Source organism: Papaver somniferum, unplaced genomic scaffold (genome assembly GCF_003573695.1).
Source record: "Papaver somniferum cultivar HN1 unplaced genomic scaffold, ASM357369v1 unplaced-scaffold_79, whole genome shotgun sequence".
Classification (NCBI taxonomy): Eukaryota; Viridiplantae; Streptophyta; class Magnoliopsida; order Ranunculales; family Papaveraceae; genus Papaver; species Papaver somniferum.
In genome coordinates this window covers 568514-581401 of record NW_020650859.1, presented here as the reverse complement: position 1 = coordinate 581401, position 12888 = coordinate 568514, and the positions used below count along the sequence as shown (strand labels likewise).

The following is a 12888-nucleotide window of genomic DNA, read 5'->3' as shown; positions in this document are numbered from 1 at the left end:
TCCAAGTAATGGGATTTATACCAAAAAAGATACAAAAGCCACTAGAACTGCGTTTGTCATCTGAGTTACCATCCCAATCAGCATCAGAAAAAGCATTGAGATCAACAAGACCTTTTTGCAGAACAATGACATAATCCAAAGTATATTTTAAGTATCTAAGTATCCTCTTGGCAGCAGTGAAATGTATGTCAGTTGGTGCTTGCATATGCTGGAAAACTTGGTTAACAAGAATAAGCAATCTCTGGCCTTATCCATGTAATATATTGGAGAGCACCCACCAAGGATCTGTACTCAGTAGGATCAGAGAGAAGATTTCCATCAGTTCTGCTAATTTTGATATCAACAACTACTGGTGTAGAAAATGGTTTTGCTCCTAGCATGTTTGTCTTCTGAAGTAAGTCAAGAATATATTTGGTTTGATTAAGAAAAATACCAGTAGGATTCCTCTTTACTTCTAGACCAAGAAAATAATGAACTTCACACATATCCTTGATTGGGAAATGTTGTTTAATGTCATAGATGATTGTATTGCAGAAGGATTCAGAAGATCATGTTAATAGTTTGTCATCTACATAAACCAGCATAATGGTGATTTGATTTCTATCCTTATGAATAAACAAAGAAGTATCTGCATGAGACATATGAAAGCCCTGAGAAATGATAACATCAACAAGCTTCTCATACCAAGCTCTTAGAGTTTGCTTCAATCCATATATAGATTTATTGCGTTTGCATACATACTTAGGGTGAACTGGATCCACAAACCCTGATGGTTGAACCATATAAACCTTCTCCTACAAATCACCATGAAGGAAAGCATTACTTACATCAAGTTTCTTCACTTTCCAATCAAACTGAACTGCAAGAGAGAGAACCAATCTAATAGTTGTAGGCTTTGCAACAGGACTGAAAGTCTCTGTATGATCTAATATTTCTTTTTGATGAAAGCTTTTTGCAACTAACCTTACTTTGTGTGTATTCAATGAACCATCAGCATTTTGTTTTACCTTAAATACCTATTTGCAACCAACTGGATTTTGAGAAGGATGAGGAGGAAACTATGTCCAAGTACCAGCAAGAATGTGAGCATTATATTCATCATGAAGTGTTATTCTCCATTTTGGGAGTTTGTTAGCTTGAGTAAATCAAATAGGAGGAGTGCAAGAGTTTTCATGAGCAACATAAGCTGTGGGAAGAAGATATTTGGTGGATAATTGAGCTTTGGGTTTGTAGATATTTTTTTTGGATGTAGTGAGCATATCATGTGAGTTAAAAGTGTGATAAGTAGAGGATGAATGTGTATGTAGAGAAGGAACATCAGAAGAAGATGATAGATAAGAGAGAATATAGGTAGTGTGCTCATTTGTCTGTAAGATAACAATATTTTTGGTAGGAGCAAAGATATATGGTAAGGTAGATTTAGATGTTGAAATGGACTCGGATGAAGGTAACCAAGCATGAGTATGAACTGGAGATGGAGACAATAAAGTTGGTCCAATGGTGGCAGGAAATAAACTTTCACTAAAAGATACATGTATGGAGATGTAAACTCTATCAGTGATAGGGTTAAGACACATATAACCTTTGTGAGAAGAAGAATACCCAATAAAGATGCACATTTTGCTTCTAGGTTCAAGTTTAGTAGAAGTGTAAGGCCTAAGCCATGAAAAGCAGACACAACCAAATACTCTAAGAAAAGAGTAATCTGGTTTGGAATGAAAAATCTTTTCAGAAGGAGAAGTGAAAGATAAAGAAGTAGTAGGTAATCTATTTATCAAGAAATTAGTTGTCTGAAAAGCTTCAACCCAAAAAAAATGTGACAAATTAGACCGAAGTAAGAGAGTTCTACCAAGATCAACAAGGTGTCTATGTTTGGATTCAGCTACTCCATTTATTTTCCATAAGTATGGGGACAACTAAATTGGTGAGATATACCAGGAGAAGTTAAGAGATAAGCAAGTTCATTGTATATAAATTCACCACCACCATCTGAGCTAATGCATTTGATAGTAGGATTAAAGAAACTTTCTACCATAAGTTTGAAAGAGTTAAAAATGAGTCTGAAACCAGATTTATTATTCATATGATAAATCCAACAGTATTTGGTACAATCATCTATGATATTACAGTAATAGGTGTATCCACTAACTGAAGGAACAGGACTAGGTCCCCAAAGGTCCATATGCAAAAGTTGCAGTGGAGGAGTACTATAATGAGAAACATAAATAAAAAATGGGAGTTTATGAGATCTCCCTAAGTTACATTCATTACAAGATAATGTTTTTGTAGATAGTGGAATCCCAGAAGAGTGACAAATTCTTTGTAGGGATTGAAAGGATGGATGACCAAGACTATGATGAAGATGAGTTGATGCAATGTTGTTGCATGACAAAGTATGAAGTGGTGGAGTGGATGTGAATTTGATAGGATAAAGCCCATGTTTAGCTGTCCCTTGGAAAAGTGTCCTCCCTGAGTTGACATCCTTCACAGTGAAATCATCAGAGGTAAAAGTGATGCTACAATTATTGTCACCTGTGAATTTTTGAACAGATACAAGGTTTTGAGAAGAATTATCCACATGTAAAATGTTATGCAATAATACTCTATTGTCATGCAGAAAACCATATGTATGAGCAATAGAATTTATAGTCATACCTTGCCCATTAGCAATGTTAATATGATCTCCACCAGAGTAAGAACCAATATTGTCAATACCTGAAGTAGTATAAGAAATGTGATGTGTAGCACCAGAGTCTACATGCCAAGGATTCTCACTACCAATATTAGCAGCAGCAAGCATATCATGAATATTTTGTGGAGGTTGCCTGCCTTGATATAAAAAATTAAGCCTGTTATTGCACGCATATGTAATATGACCATATTTGTTATAAATCTGACACAAATGTCTCTCATTGTTGAAGGATTGTGGTCTTGGTACAGAAGTTGGTGGAATTGGATTAGGTGCAAGGGAGTGAAATTGAGGCTTAGGTGAGTTGTAGGTGGTTTGAGAGGTACTAGCTTCATAATTTGGATTGAAAGTTTTCTTACCTTTGTAATTTTCACTATGACCAGTAACAAGTTTAAAATGTGATGGAAAAGATTTTGAACCTGAATTATTGTTATGTGCATAAAAGGCAGTGGTAGTTGGTAAACATTATTGATGATGATTAGAAACAACTTCCTCACTGATGAACAAGTTGTGTAATTCAATATTACATACTGCTGGATTACGGATTCTAATATATAGATGTACAAAAAGAGGAGAAAGAATAATTCAAACCTCCCAGGATGACAACAACAAGTTCTTCATTAGATATTTTTAATCCAACAGCAGCTAACTCATTGAAAATTTTCTTGATTTCATCCAAATATACAGAGACTGATTTAGATCCTTGTTTAATACCTTGAAGTCGAGTACGTAACTGATGTATGAGTAGTTGAAGTTCTTGCAAATCTTGTCTCAATATTGCTCCAGAGTTCATGTGAAGTGGTAGCACCAGCAAATTATGGTTTGATATTTATCACACCAAGCAACATACAATGAACTTTCAACTTGATTTGTTCCACGACCAGTGAATTGAGAAGGACACACATTAGATCCATCAAGAAAAGAAAGAATATGAAATTTTCGAATTGCCGGCATTAACAAAGCTTTCCGAGTGATGAAATTATCATCTATGAGCTTGAGTTGTGTCAAATTTGCTAATTGATGAACAAGAATTGAAGTTATATATGAACTATTTGTATTGTAGATGATTCTGAATCTGTAAACGTTTGAATCATGATACTGATGAAGACTGAGATGAAGAAATCTCTGAAGAATTAGAGATCAAGATATGAGAAAAGTAACGAATTGTGTGATGTAGCGGAAACGAATTACAATACCAAGATCGAGAAGAAATACAATACACCTGACAAACAAACAAAGTTGTTCTTTATATACGGACACAAGACAGAAAAGACAACTCATTACAGCTGTGAAAGTAACAGACAATTACAGTTACAGTTACAAATAACGGAATTACTCGAAGGAAAACTAATTGTAGTTAGTATCTTTATTACTATTATCATCTCATCGTGATAAAATATGAGAAACATTACTTAGTTCAATTATCGAAATTTTTGCAGTATCATCATAACCAGCCACATGTAAAATTTGGTAAAAATCTTACAAGATAAAGAATACCGGTGAGCGATTTTTCTTTTTTAGTTTACTAGATTTTCATTGTCTGTTAGATCAATAATTATAGAGTCGGAACAATCACTCAAAGTGAAAGAGTCCGATAGAAAAATTACTACTAGGATTTTTCTTAATAGTTTTTTAAGAGAGCGACCGATTTTCGGCCTCTTAGTGTGTAATAGTCTTTCTTTATATCGCTGGGTATTCTGAAGACAGATCATTGGTATCAGCGTCCAACGAATTTGCCGCTGCACTATAGTGACATTGTGCCTAGTATGTATTAAGCAAATCATCTTAACGGATGAAAGTAAGAAAAAAGAAATTGGCCCAAATTTCTTATTGGACCCAAATTTCCTCAAAATCCCCAGACCTAGGGGTGTGCAACAGACGGACGGTTGCGGATTAGGGGTCACCCGCAACCAAACCGTCAAAGTTGCGGATTTGAAAAATTGAACCGTAACCGACCCAATCACCCGTGGATTTGACATTCACGGATTAGCGGTTGATGCGGACCGGATAAGGATTAACTGCGGATTTAGAATTAAAAAAAAAACTGCCTATCTGCGAAAATCCCTTCATATGGGTAATTGATTTCTCTATTTATGTTAACTCAATATCTCACTCCCATGATAATAAATTAATAACAATGAAGCAAATGCCAAAGTTTTGTTGCACAACATTATGAGTACAATATATACTTACTAGGTAGTAATCTTAATAAACACTGCAACTGATAAGTGTAGTGATCTTTAATCATTTGATGTAGCACCTTGTTTTTGAAAACGAATTTAATTTCCTCTATGAATTGACAAACAACAGGATAAATTTTCTAGATTAGTGCTTTAGCAGGATTCTTGTCTACATTAGACCACCTTTGGCGGATAAATTAGCTACCTTGTTGTTTATTTATATTCAGTATCAAGAGGAGGGAACAACTTCTTTTTTCAGTAGTTTTCATAACGCACAGAGTGGATTACACGCAAGCATCGAGAAGATTTAAAACCTTCGGTTTCTTCAAGAAGATTATGCAGATCTTGAAATTTTCTCTGAAGAGGACGAACCTCTTATTCCCAGTAAATTAAATTAGAGATATCTAATCTAATCTAAAATCTAAAACTCAATTTTTGCGGATGCGGATGAAATCCGCGGATGTCCAACCGCAACCAAACTGCGAAACCTTGCGGATTTAAAAACTCAACCGTGTCCGGTCCATAGATTCTTGCGGATTGGTTTTCACCCCGTAATTTTGGGGAAGGTTGCAAATGAAAACCGCGGTTTCGGTTTTTCTGCACCCCCTACCCATACCATAACAAAGAGACTAGAGAGAGTTGTGACTGAGAAAAGCTTGTTCGGTACCAAAAATGGCGACTACTTTGAGTAGATTCATCAAGAAAGCTGCATCTTCATCGATCCCACTAGCCAATCATCATAGAAATTACAGCTCTGCCATCTTCACTACCGCTTTCAAGAACACTATCACTGATACTAGTAGTAATCTTTCTAGGGCAAGGATTTCAAATCAAACCCAAATTTCATCAACAAGGTTTTTCTCTAAATCTCCTCAATACGTCGGTAAGTGTTATTGATTTATTCTGTGGGTTTTCAATTAATTAGAGTTCTTTTTTTCCCCCCAAATGTTGATTATTGATTTGTTTTTGTAGAGAAAGTTGGAATAGTGGAGTTTCTGAACGGAATTGGTAAAGGAGTTGAAACACATATTCCTAAACTTGACACAGAGATTGGGGATTTTCACAAATTGCTTGTTACTCGGACTCTCAGCCTTAAGAAACTTGGTATCCCTGTCAAACATGTAAGTAAATTTCTCGTAACTTTCTTTATAGCAGCTTATTGAAATGTCAAATCTTGGAGTGGGGGCACATGCCCCTCCTTCCAATTGAAACTCATTGAAATTTTGTGTTTGCTTAACCAATTCAAGTGGGTCAGTAATCATACTAATCGAGGAAACACATTTCTTAGTTGTCGCAGTGTTGATTTAGGTGTCAGTGTAGGATCATGCTTACCCTCTTGGTGCCATGCCCTTAGCCTTTTCTATTCATGTTTCTATCATGATCACCAAGCCATAGTCGACTTCATCTTCTTGAACCTGAACTAGTCTTTGGAGTTCATACAAGAGTTGTAGTAAACTGGACTATGGTTCATGCTAGATTGTCTAGCTTCATATGTTTAGTGGTATTCTTGTTGTTTTTGGAGCTATCAAATTTATTTTCCATCCTAATCAGGAATCCATGTCAATAGAAAATGTCACCTTGTTCCAAGTAATCACATAAAACTTTACCCAACAGCAAGATAGAAGATCAGCGCAATATCTTATAGGATAATAACTGGATTTGTGGTGGATCGCATTTCTCGATTATCACGAAGGAAATACTTGCATAGGATCATACTTGGCCTTTTATGCCTGTTCTATTCAGGTTCCTACTACAATCACAAGTCCAATATTTAGGTACCAGTGCATAATATTTAGGCAATAATTTTACAGATCAAGCATCAAAGTTAAAAGCTAGAAAATGTTTTAGCCCAAATTTATTATTGGGCCGAAGTTTCTCTAAAATCCTAAACAACTAAGAAACAAGCAGTAGAGAGTAAGAGTTGTGAGAAAAGCTTGTTTCTGTATCAAAAATGGCGACTTTTACTAAAATCATCAAGAGAGCTGGATCTCATGCTAGCTTGTGTAGCTTAATATTTGTAATGGTGTACTTGGTATTTTTTGGAGCTATAATCGTTTAAATTTATTTTTAATCTATTGAGTTGGTCATCTAAATTAGTCTACTTCCCTGCACCTAGCATTATAACTAGTCAAGAATCGGTGTCTACGGAAAATGTCACCTTGTTCTGAAATAATCACATAAAACTTCACCCCACTGCCAAGATAGAAGATCTGCACCATATTGGCATCTAGGTCACAGTTTTTGATTACGATAAAGACAATACTTGGGCAGGATCATACTTGGCCTCCTAGTATCATTCCCTTCGCTCGTTCCACACACATTTCTGCCATGATCACAAGGCCAATATTGGTATATTACCGTGCACTAGTAAGGGTCATAGTAAACTCAATTCTAGTGGTTGCTAGGTTGTCAACTCCAGCTTAACATTGATATTGGTACATGTAGTTTTTCCATAAATTTCTCTTACCAATTTTGTGTAGCTATCTTTTGGATTTGCTCATCTGGATATGTCTGTTTTTCCTGCACCGATCATCAATCTTGAACCTGTATCAATTTAGGAAAATGCTTCCTTGTTGCTGGTAATTACATTAAACTCCACCCTAAAGTCAGGGTAGTTAAGGTCATACAATCCAATGGTAGATGTTGAAATTATTCTTACATTTGGCATCCAACATCAATTTTCTATGCTCTTTTTCAATGAGTTTGACAAATTTTCCGGCTTATCTTTCTAAAATGTTTTAGCCCAAATTTCTTATTGGGCCGAAGTTTCTCTGAAATCCATAAACAACTAAGAAAGAAACAGTAGAGAGTAAGAGTTGTGAGAAAAGCTTGCTTCTGTGGCGACTTTTACTAGAATCATCAAGAAAGCTGCGTGTTCTCATCATAGAAATTACAGCTCTGGAACTCATATAAGGATTGTAGTTAATTAAGTCCATGCTAGCTTAATATTTGCAACGGTGTTCTTGTTGTTTATCGTTTAAATTCATTTTCCATCTATTTTAGTTGGTTATCTAAGTTAGTCTACTTCCCTGCACCCAGCATAAAAACCAGTCAAGAATCCGTGTCAATAGAAAATGTTACCTTGTTCTGAAATAATCACATAAAAAACTTTATGCCACAGCCAAGACAGAAGGTCTGCACAAATTGGCATCGGACATATTTTCTGGTAGGATAACTGGGTTTATAGTGGGTCACATTTCTTGATTTCGCAAAGGCAAAACTTGCACAGGAACAGGATCATACTTGGCCTCCTAGTGTCATGCCTTTCATCTGTTCTGCTCTTATTTCTGCCATGATCACAAGGCCAATATTGGTACATGACCCTGGACTACGAGTTAGGGTCATAGTACAATCAGCTCTGGTTGTTGCTAGATTGTCCAGTCAGGATTTTACCATATTTTGGAATAATGTACATTCTTCTTCATATTTCAGTTCAGTTTTTCGTTTTCTGCTTATTTTTAATGTGGTAAAATCTTAGGAAAAAGAATTGTTTCACCCCTTTCATAAATAAGTGTATTAATTGGAAATAGCTCCAAACAATATATGGGATCCCATCGCTTGCTGGAAAGTATGCGTGAGTTCGGCATATATTGAGCGGCCTTCCACTCCGCCAGGATCACCAATTCCAGGCCTGGTTATAAATGAAGGTTTCTGATGACCGGCTCTTGAAAAGCAGCAATGTGAGGCTTACCATTGATCATCGATGGAAAATACAGGCTTACCACTGATCATTGATGGAAAATACAGGCTGTAATTTTCATCATAAGATGCATTTTCTAGACAGGTAAGTTATAGACCAGGCAGACTAACGAAGTAAAGTAATGATTCCATCATTACTTTACTTCATAGAAACATTGTCTATGGAAAATTGTGGCATCTGCCTGGTCTATAACTTACCTGTCTAGAAAATGCATCTTATGATGAAAATTACAGCTCTTCCATCTTCATTAATCCCATTAGCAAATAGAACATTTCTAGCATGATCACAAGGCCAATATTGGTACATGACCCTGTACTAGTTAAGGTTCATAGTAAACTCAACTCTGGTTGCTAGGTTGTCAACTCCAGCTTAACATTGATATTGCCACAAGTTTGTGGAGTTCTTTCATAAATTTCTCTTACCAATTCTGTTTAGCTATCTTTCTGGATTTGGTCATTTGGATTAGTCTACTTTTCCTGCACCAATCGTCAATCCAGAACCCGTGTCAATTATGAAAATGCCTCCTGTTGCTGGTAACCACATAAAAGTCCACCCATTAGTCAGGGTTATTGAGGTCATACAAATCTAACAGTACATCTTGAACCTTTTCTTATGTTGGCAACCAACATCATATTTGCAGAATATCTTTGTTTTGGATTTGTACGATCTTTTGCAATGAAGTTGATTTTTCTTCCCAGAAATGTAGAGAGCCTATTGTTTTCTGTAAAAATAACCTGGTTATCTCTTTCTACCTTCTTCTGAAATGGTTTTTTTTTTCTTTTTCTTTTTTTGTATCACAGAGAAAGTTGATCCTGAAGTACACCCACAAGTACAGGCTTGGACTTTGGAGGCCTCGAGCTGATACGTTGAAAGCTTAACTTTATGCCTACCACGACTGAAACCGTGAACAATTTTGCTCTGCGGTTACTGGAGTGAGATCTTTATAGGAAGATAGTTACGCCAGATTGAAGAAACACTCTGTAAGTGTGTTAGTTCTTTATGTCAATAGTGTGGACTGCTTTTCTTTTGAGCTTAAAATTACATTCGACACGGTTCAGTGTCGAATTCATAGGATTAAGATTAATATTTGAGGCATAGAGAATTCGGTGTGGTTGTAGACCAAAATTTTGAATTCTTTAAAATATTTTGCAATAATGTAGATTCTTTCCTTGCGGCTTCAGCTCAGTTTTTTATCTTCTGTTATTTTCGAAGTGGTAAATCCTATGAACAACTTAAAGCATTGTTTCGCCCCTTTGGTAAATAAGCGTGAACGTGTTTTTATTTGGCACTAGTATATGGGATCACCAATGATCTAGTCCTGCTGGTTACAAATGAAAGTTTCAGGTGACTGACCAGCTTTGGAAAAGTGCAGATTGCGAGGGACGGCATCATTTTACCTCTCATCTGGTGGTGCTTTGCAGTGCCTTTTTCATTCATTAAAAGTGCTATGCCTGTCTCGGGACTGTACTAGACAGTAATCTTACGGATAAGGAAAAAGCTTAGCCCAACCCATTAGCTGGGTTATTGGGCCTCCAAACTCTTCAAATGCAAAAACCCTAAACAAGAATCCTGATTTTGGGCATACCAAAATCTTTCTAGGCATACAAAACAGTTCACCCATCTTGGGTGACCTTATAAGGGATATTCTACCCATCTTGGGTGATCTTATAAGGGATACTCTATGGGTAGTTCAATTACCTATATACCCTTAATACAAAAATCTAAAATCGGTTTTCTAAAAAATCAAAATCAGTTTCCCTTAACATCTCTTCTTCCTCCTCTAGCCGAACTCCTCCCCTCCCGTGAAAAAAATTCATTACCGTGTTGGGTTCGGCTCAAAATTGAGTTGCATTTTAAGCCGAACAGTTCTTCATAAAAGCTTTCTGTAAGTGTATTGAACAGTTCGGCATGCAATTTCAAGCCGAACCTAGTCACAGATAGAGATGCATAGGGGTTCAGCGTATTCGATAATCATAATATGTGCCGAACTACGATATTCACATTATGTGCCGAACCAATACAAAATTCTTACCCCAACAATTATTAGGAAAATAAATGATCATGTTTGGCTCATATAATACTTATGTAAATAGCCGAACCATGTACTACCAAAAGGTTCGGCGCTTATGATTTTCTCAATATAAGCCGAACCTCACATAATTTTTCTTTCAGATCACACAGGATTAGGTTAGGCTCATTATGACATTTGTAAATAAGCCGAACTAGTTGGTTTGGCTCATAATAATAACACTTTCAGCTTGCCGAACTGTTCATTAGTTCGATATCCAGGTGGGAACATATTCCAGACTCGCCGAACTTTAGTGAAAAAACACAAAGTTTTTATGATTTTAAGCTACAAAAGTGAGATTAAACATAAGATAGGAAGTGTACCCTCCTCATCCATTAAATCAAATACCAGTTTTTTTCTCATTTTTTTCCTTCTCCTTCTCCAAATATTTCCAAGGACTTCAATTCCAACACTTAGTTTTTCCTCTCAATCTCAGAGGAGACCTTTTGCTGATGAAAACCTTCTGGGCTGCCTTGATGATGAAATCGGATATGCTCTGGAGTCTGACGATCATGAGGTTTGTTACCTTCTCACTCAAACTGAACGATTCACTGTAGCTGTTTGATAAAATGCTCTAACCAAGATATTTTGTTTTGTGGGTTGTGGAGGCACCAGGTGGGTTTCCTTTTAAGATTGAAGATAACCCAGGAGAGCAAACTATAACATTAACTAGAGAATATCAAGGTGAGAACATCAAAGTTATAGTTCACATGAATAATCTTGTTACTGGTGAGGATGGAGAGGTTGATCATGATGATGATGATGACCAAGCTGAGGGTGGTGTGAGTAGTCCTCAGTCTAGTGTTCCATTGGTTGTAACTGTTTCGAAAGGAAGCGTACCGATGTTGGAGTTCAGTGTTATGGCATATCCATATGAGATTTCAATTGACAGTATGACTGTGAAGCAACCAAATGCTTCTGAAGAGTTGCTTCCTTACGAGGGACCTGACTTTTACGTGAGTAGCGCTGGTGAGCTGATTGAATGATAGTTGATGTTTTCTTGTTTTGCAATGTTGGTTTTTATGGTGTTTTGTTTTACAGGGAATTGGATGAGAACCTGCAGAAAGCTTTCCACAAGTATCTGGAGATCAGAGGGATCAAACCCAAGACCACCAACTTCTTACACGAGTATATGATCAATAAAGACAGCAGGGAATACTTGAATTGGTTGAATGACTTGAAGGATTTCGTTGCCAAGTAAATGTTGAACAGGACTACTGTGCGCTCACTTTTGGGGTATTTTCATGGCCTCGTAGTTTACAGATTTGTTGAGGTCATACAAATCTAACAGTACATCTTGAACCTATCTTATATTGCCAATCAGCATCATTTTTGTAAAATATCTTTGTTATGGATTTTTCCCGGGAATGTAGAGACCCTGTTATTTTCTGTAAACTGGTTATCTCTTTCTAGCTTCTTCTGAAACGTCCTTTGTTTTTAACACAGAGAAAGTTAATCGTAGGAAGGTTAGAATTTTTGCAAGTGTGTTATGTCAATAGTGTGAACTGTTGTTCCCTCGAGGTTGATCACATTGTACAAGGTTATTCAGTTCTCGAATACAGAGGGTTAAGATCAATATTGGATGCATAGAGAATTCGGTCTCAATGTGTTTGTAGACCAAACTTTTGAATCCCTTAAATTTTTTTGAAAGTAGTGCATCCATCATTATTACTCCCTCCGTACCACATATATAAGCGGAATAGACAAAATCTCTTAGATTAAGAAATTTTTTTGATTTTATACATTTCTATGTTTTTTCCTGTTTTACCCGTAATTATATTTTCAATGTCAGAGACATACACTCGATTCGCAAGTAAACAAATAAGGATAGTAGAAGTAAAAAATCGTTTTGAAAATTGGACTCCGCCTACATAGTGGTATAGGGAAAAATGAAAGTTCCGCCTATATAATAGGTATGGAAGGGGTATATGAGTTCAGATTTTTATGGTCTCCTTATGTTTAACAAAATATTATCGACAAACTCACACCTTGGTTGTTTTCTCTTGACTCAACTAACTCGCCTGGATATGGCTGAGATCACCGACTCATCTGGATCTAACTCAACATGTTTGTTTTTGAGTCATATCTAACTCATCTCGGTCAAAAATATGGACTATAGTCATTGTGATTGCAAATTTTATCTTAAAAACTGATCACCCAATTCCTCGATCGCTCAAAAATATGGACCAAAGTTTACTACTAAAATTTCATAAAACAAAATCCATGAAGTGCACACACCATCTGTTTCCAA

General features: G+C 36.3%; 2 protein-coding genes across 2 annotated transcripts; both read left to right on the top strand.

The window, feature by feature from the left end:
- The first annotated feature begins 5469 nt into the window (after positions 1–5469).
- Positions 5470–9754, top strand: LOC113344732. The gene is made up of 3 exons (XM_026588667.1): positions 5470–5752; positions 5842–5990; positions 9370–9754. The coding sequence occupies exons 1-3, from the start codon at positions 5542–5544 to the stop codon at positions 9445–9447; spliced, it is 438 nt and encodes a 145-aa protein (XP_026444452.1). The 5' UTR covers positions 5470–5541; the 3' UTR covers positions 9448–9754.
- Positions 9755–11149: 1395 nt separating this feature from the next.
- On the top strand, positions 11150–12001 carry LOC113344551 (uncharacterized protein At2g39795, mitochondrial-like). The gene is made up of 2 exons (XM_026588505.1): positions 11150–11593; positions 11679–12001. The coding sequence occupies exons 1-2, from the start codon at positions 11348–11350 to the stop codon at positions 11688–11690; spliced, it is 258 nt and encodes an 85-aa protein (XP_026444290.1). The 5' UTR covers positions 11150–11347; the 3' UTR covers positions 11691–12001.
- Positions 12002–12888: the final 887 nt, after the last annotated feature.